Source organism: Juglans microcarpa x Juglans regia, chromosome 6S (genome assembly GCF_004785595.1).
Source record: "Juglans microcarpa x Juglans regia isolate MS1-56 chromosome 6S, Jm3101_v1.0, whole genome shotgun sequence".
Taxonomy (NCBI): Eukaryota; Viridiplantae; Streptophyta; class Magnoliopsida; order Fagales; family Juglandaceae; genus Juglans; species Juglans microcarpa x Juglans regia.
The window spans coordinates 6,829,320-6,835,164 of record NC_054605.1 but is presented as its reverse complement, the minus strand read 5'-3'; the positions used below and the strand labels follow the sequence as shown (position 1 = coordinate 6,835,164).

Sequence of the window (5,845 nt, the reverse complement as noted above, 5' to 3'; positions counted from 1 at the left end):
ACAACCCCTCTCAGACCTTCCTGCTTATACATCATGTACGTGCTCTTTCGTACCATCCATCATCAGCTATGGTTGCATACACGTTGCAATATTCTTATAAGTGGAGTAATGAGACATATATACATACAAAGTTGTATCTCTAAGTCCATCTCAGCACAATGATACAATAAATAGTGACAGAGTTAGAAATTAAAGTAGGGTGTCTTTTGCAGATTCTCAAGAATGGTCCTATTATAGTAATAGGATTCCAGAACCAAAAAGTAAATAATGATAAACAAAAGTGATATAAGATAAGAAAGCCTGAATGATTAATGGGTGGTCGTTATCCAAAATTCATATAGTCATATTTTACAAAGAAAACCTCGCTTCCTGGGAACTCCATCTTCAAGTTCTTATTGACATGTTTATATAAATTTTAATTTCAACGCTTATTCAAAATAAAAATATGTGAAAACAGGCATAACTGCTAAAGCAACACCCCAGATATATGTACAAACATAATGGGAGAGATCGAACAACGTTCGGGGAGAGGAGAGAGATTAGATGCAGCTTGACAAAAAAATAACATTAACAATGACGATGATACAGCTTTCCCAATTTTCTAACAGCTAGTGACAAATTCCAAACATGCCCAACTTTCTGATTCCAATTTTTCTGCTTCAACAATGCCAGACCTTACAACCGTTATAAATGCCATATCAGTGAAGTGGTTCCTGATGAGGAACAGCAGGCCCTGGTGCTATGGCGAACTGCAAGCTGGGATGTTGTCCAGCCTCCAGCATGAATGTAACTTCAGTTGCTGCAAGTGCTGCTGCTTCCTGATTCAGTAGAAAGATTTATGAAATTAATAAAGAAGTACTAAGAAAAATAATTAATGAAATTATTGGATTACCAACTAAAGACCCCAACAATGCTCAAGGACGTTAAACCAAAAAAATAAGAAAAACATGAACCCAAATGCACGCACAGAGAGAGAGAGAAAGAGAGAGAGAGAGAGAGATTTTGAATAGAAAAAACAAAAGGAAAAATTTATGAGAACCCCATTTGTTGATATAGAAATCATTTCCCAGCTCAAAGCATGCAGCCAGCCATAATTCAACAATTGAATTCTAATAATAAAGTGGAAAGTTTCTCTCAGATAACTAAAAAGGTAAAATTCAAAGCAGGATTCTAAAAAATTTTCAAGTGCTTAAGAAGCAAGCGAAACTCCAATTGACTTTCCTTCTGTAATAAATCTCATCGTTACAGCTAGCCATTATCAAGTTATATATTTTGGTTGCAATTCTCTTCCTTCCCAAACAGCAGAACCAAGTGCTAACCTGTCTTTGCCTTCGCCGCTGCAATATACTGATGGCCCAGGCCATAATGTAACATGGCAGAAGAAAACCAGCAGCCCGAAGTAAGAAAAGCTGTAGACCATTAACAATTAAATAAAAGACTGACAATGTGAATTCTCATAAGACATATTCATACACCCATATCCTACTGACAGAGAAAAAGGTGGAAGCATCATCTTCTCCATCAGCATCAGTGAGAGATAGAGCGTGCCTTAACAGCAGAAGGGCCATTAACTGCCAAGAAACAAGAGAATAGATCCAAATCATAACCATAAGCATCGTAATGTGTAAGAAGGGTCAATAGAGACCACAAATAAATTATTCTTTCCAGTTGAGAAGTTGTATCCAAGGTGTTACCATCAAAGGACCCAAGTCACACAATGTACAATAATGTCCAGACATCTTTGGACAAGATCCTCACTACAAATACAACGGGTTATTGTCCTAGATTGGTGTTGTATGTGTAAGAAGCATGGGGAGTCAGTTGATCATCTGCTTTAACACTGTGAGGTGGCCAAGGTTATGTGGGATGATTTTTCTCAAGAGTTGGATTGTCTTGGGTTATGCCTTGTAGATTGGTGGATTTCCTCGTAAGCTGGAGAGGACTACACAGCGAATCCCAAGTAGCGGCAGTATGGAGATTGGTACCAATATGCATGTGTTGGTGTATTTGGAGGGAGAGAAATGCTAGAAGTTTCGAAAATCAAGAGAAAACAATGAATGAGCTAAAACTTTTCTTTTTTAAGTCATTGTTCTTATGGGCGGGGGCCATAGTTTGTAACGGACTTAGTGTCCACAATCTTCTTTTCTCTATTGTAACCACTAGCTAGGCGTTCTTCATGTATACTTCCTGTATACCTGGGCTTGGCCTATTTCTATGAATATAATATCTTTGATTACCTATAAAAAAAAAAAAAAAAAAAAAAAAAAACAATAATGTCCAGATGCTGTCAACCAGTACAATCAGGCTCAAGATGACAATGTCTAAGTTTCCATAAATGTCAGATGTCAACAGGGCATTTGATTCCTATAGCGAAATCTTTACACATCTAACTTATGGATTCAATTTATGAAGGCTTTAGGGCTTACAATTAGAGCTACAGAGCGGCAAAATGCAGCTCCACTAGCACTAGAATCAGCATAGTCATCATACTCCACCTCCAAAAGATGGCGTTCAGCTGCTGCCATTGCCAATAGTCGAGGATCATGCAAATCCAAAGGGATACCAGATATTGTCCAACCGTCACTGTGAGACAGAAATCAAAATTTCAATTAGATGAGCATATAAGAACAAGTTCATTCATATTGAGCCCAATGGAATGAACAAGAGAATAAATATTTACATGGACAAATATAGAGAGAAAACAATCAAATAGGCACAAAATATTTTATCAATAAGCATCGAGTTCAATCTTGCCTTATATCTATTGAAGTATCTTCAGAGTGAGGAGGTGGGGCAGTGTAACCAGGTTGGTAAGGCTGCAAAAATAGAATTTTTACGTGAACGTCAATAAGCTGACATTACCTCTCAACTCATTAGTGGAACCAGCTCTTTTCAAGCAAATTCACACTATCATGCGGACAAATTTTATATTCAAGCATGAGATCATGTTATTGAAGCAGACCCTTCACCATGTCTATGCAAAATGCAGCTCAAAAATACAAATACTTCAAATGTGCATAAGACATTTAAAAAAAAAAAAGATCACTTCTATGTGAAACAAAAGGGATCATTAAGGCATTACATTCTCTGATACAAAAGGAGATACATTACCCTGCATGGTATCTATGCAAAACTGATACAATTACTCATGGTACGACAGTTTATTTTGTGACTCACAATTTGCATCTGCCGTAAAATCAAAAACTCACCATAGCCATTTTCTGAAACTATAGAAGTTACTTGTGTCCATGTCTCCATGTGTATATGCAATTTTTGGATTCATACTTCTATACAGATTATTATCAAACAGAGTTGAAAATTGCAAACCATTCTAGATACTATGAACAGAGGACTTACTTGATGACATATCTCACAAGTAATATCTCCCTTCTCATTGCACCATCGCTGAACGCATTTCCTATGAGCGAACTGTATTAAAAGAGGGGTCCAGGAGAAAGGTTGAAAGTTTCAGTTATTTATAATAGTATTACAAGTCATTGGAATTTAAATAGAACAAAGGGAACCAAACTTAAATCCTTGTTGATTTTTAGGAATAAGCTTTTAACATGTCAACTACAACAAGGAAGCCATGTGAGTCAGTAAAATGTATAATATATGACGGACCACTGCGAGGCCAGTAATGAATGGACAATACTACTACCTAGCTTGACTAGAGCAATATGTCCTTGACCTGAAGTTTCTTATGTAAGACACGGGGCATTCATATTTGTGAAAGTTGCATTTTTCTCTTAGAAAAAAAATCCAATAGAAAAAGGAAACATATGAATGAATGCTGGCTCTTGAAGCCAAGTGGTAGCAGCACTCTTACTAACCTCCAGAGAGATCTTATGTTCCAAGGGGAAAGGATACCAAGTTTTATAGCTCGATTTACCTCTTGATTGTATTATATCGAGGTCAGCACCTGACCAATTAGATAAACTAATGGGAAAATTGTGAAATCAATCGTGCATAAAGAATGCACTCAAATTTCCTATAGAAAAATGGGACATATCAAATTTTGAAAGGAGACATTGGTTTTAAAAATACCTTCAAACTACCACTGCAAGCACAAGGGATTTCCAAATTCTTTACACTGTCCTCCTCCTGGCAGATGCGACATTCCACCGACTGAATCAATGGTTCTTCTTCTTCAGACACTCCATGTTCTCCAACCCCATCAACATCAATAGCACAAGTGGGTGGATCAGCAGGTTGTGAGCGTGTACCCTCTCCAGAAGATCCCGGTGCTACCCCAACCCCTTGCAGAGAATGCAAACTTCCAGGTTTGACATGGCCATCAACACACAGAACAACGTGGTCACCCATTGTAACTCAAACCACAGCTCCTGATTCGCCATAAAATCATTGAGTTCAAAATTTGGGATCAAGCTTGTAATTCAAGATAATATAACTGGTATTCCATTTTTAATCCTTTACAATTAGCTGCTGACTAATAATGATGCATTGACAATTTTACAGTTAAAATGAAGTTGCAAACTTCAAAAATCTTCATGATGGGTTTCCTTTCTCTAAGCATCGCACTTGGGTCTTCAATTTCTCTTCTAATTTTCTCTGATTCATCAGCAAAGACTAAAAAGAACTCGAGAACTTAGAATTTGTAAAGGCTGAAACCGTAACCACAGCCTGCAATCATATGATCCCACATTTTTCTTTTCCTTTTCTTTTTCCATTCCGCCGAAAGAAAATTTTCACTTCCACCAATAACTCAGTAAACTATAAACGAAACAGACGAAGATTCAAGTTTCATACGAAGTCAACCCATTATAGCTCTCAGTTTGGATCCTCAGAAAAATGCAAGAAAATACCATTTGGCCTGTAAAAGCCAATTCCAACAAACAAAACGTATAACTCTAAAAACAAAGAAACTCTAAATACTCTTTGACCGCTCTTTCCTTTGTTTTTTCACCCAACCAAACAAAAGGGTTGCATTACCTCAAGACCAAAATAAACCCAAAAATCGAAAAAAAAAAAATACACAAATCACCAGCATAATCCAACAAAAGAAAAACCTAGAATCAACCATCGCAATCAAATTTGAAAGGATCTTTTGATCAAGCCCAAATTCAATTAAGAAAAAAGAAAAGAAAACCTCAAGGACGGTGGAAATCAGGAAAGGCTGAAAAGGAAAGTACCTGAAGATTGCCTTGCGTTCAAGCGCGATTTATACGGGGAAGGGTGAGTTTATGAGGTTGGGTTTAGAGAAACCTTAAGATCACTGGGTTAGGTAACGTATATTATGGACTTGGATTAGCCAGATCAAAACCAAATTCTTTACTTACTAACCAAATATCAATAACCTTCTCTCTTTTCTTTTTCTTTTTTTCCCCCTACAAATATTAATTTACCATTCCAGGTCACAATCTCATTTTAAATTTTAGATCCGTTTGAATTTGAAATATTTCATTTCATTTTATTTTATTTTATTTTATTATTATAATTTTTTTAAATTTATATATAAAATATAATAAATAATTCAACTCAAATTTTAAAATAATAATAATAATATTAAAAAATAATATTTCAACAATATTTTTTTTAATTAAATTTTTATCTAAATCATCTCATCTCATCTTATATCAAAATCCAAATCAATCACATTTGTGTATTGTAAGTAAATACAATTTTTTATAATTATTTTTTTAAAAAAATAGTTCCTTAAGCTTTTGTTAAAACTTGAAGGTAACATGTAGCCTTGTAGGACAGATACCTTGAAGTAGTGCCTATATATACCAGTTTCGTCAAAATGTATTTTAAAGAATTTTAGAAAAAATTTCAGCTTCAATCCAAACATATTTCATTATAGAAAAATATTATTTTACCTTTT

At 35.4% G+C, this 5,845-nt stretch overlaps 1 protein-coding gene across 4 annotated transcripts; it reads right to left on the bottom strand.

Annotated features, from left to right (window-relative positions):
- Positions 1-286: 286 nt before the first annotated feature.
- On the bottom strand, positions 287-5,352 carry LOC121237699. Of its 4 annotated transcripts, none has more exons than XM_041134552.1 (8): positions 5,154-5,352; positions 4,048-4,346; positions 3,358-3,429; positions 2,755-2,816; positions 2,427-2,583; positions 1,474-1,571; positions 1,320-1,347; positions 287-818 (listed from the first exon to the last, which is right to left on the bottom strand). In XM_041134552.1, exons 2-8 carry the CDS (start codon positions 4,324-4,326, stop codon positions 699-701), a joined length of 816 nt encoding a protein of 271 aa, XP_040990486.1. In that variant the 5' UTR covers positions 4,327-4,346; positions 5,154-5,352; the 3' UTR covers positions 287-698. The 4 variants fall into 4 exon arrangements, with proteins under 4 accessions (XP_040990486.1, XP_040990487.1, XP_040990484.1 ...); XM_041134553.1 differs by having other exon boundaries at positions 1,491-1,571; XM_041134550.1 differs by having other exon boundaries at positions 1,320-1,409; positions 1,491-1,571; positions 5,154-5,350.
- Positions 5,353-5,845: the final 493 nt, after the last annotated feature.

Excerpts from the sequence above, each read along its gene's own strand:
- LOC121237699 (XM_041134550.1), bottom strand. The coding sequence starts at position 4,326 with ATGGGTGACCACGTTGTTCTGTGTGTTGATGGCCATGTCAAACCTGGA. Across the intron at positions 3,430-4,047 it reads CTTGCAGTGGTAGTTTGAAG|TTCGCTCATAGGAAATGCGT; the intron begins GTATTTTTAAAA and ends CTTTTAATACAG. Across the intron at positions 2,817-3,357 it reads CTTGTGAGATATGTCATCAA|CCTTACCAACCTGGTTACAC; the intron begins GTAAGTCCTCTG and ends CTATTTTTGCAG.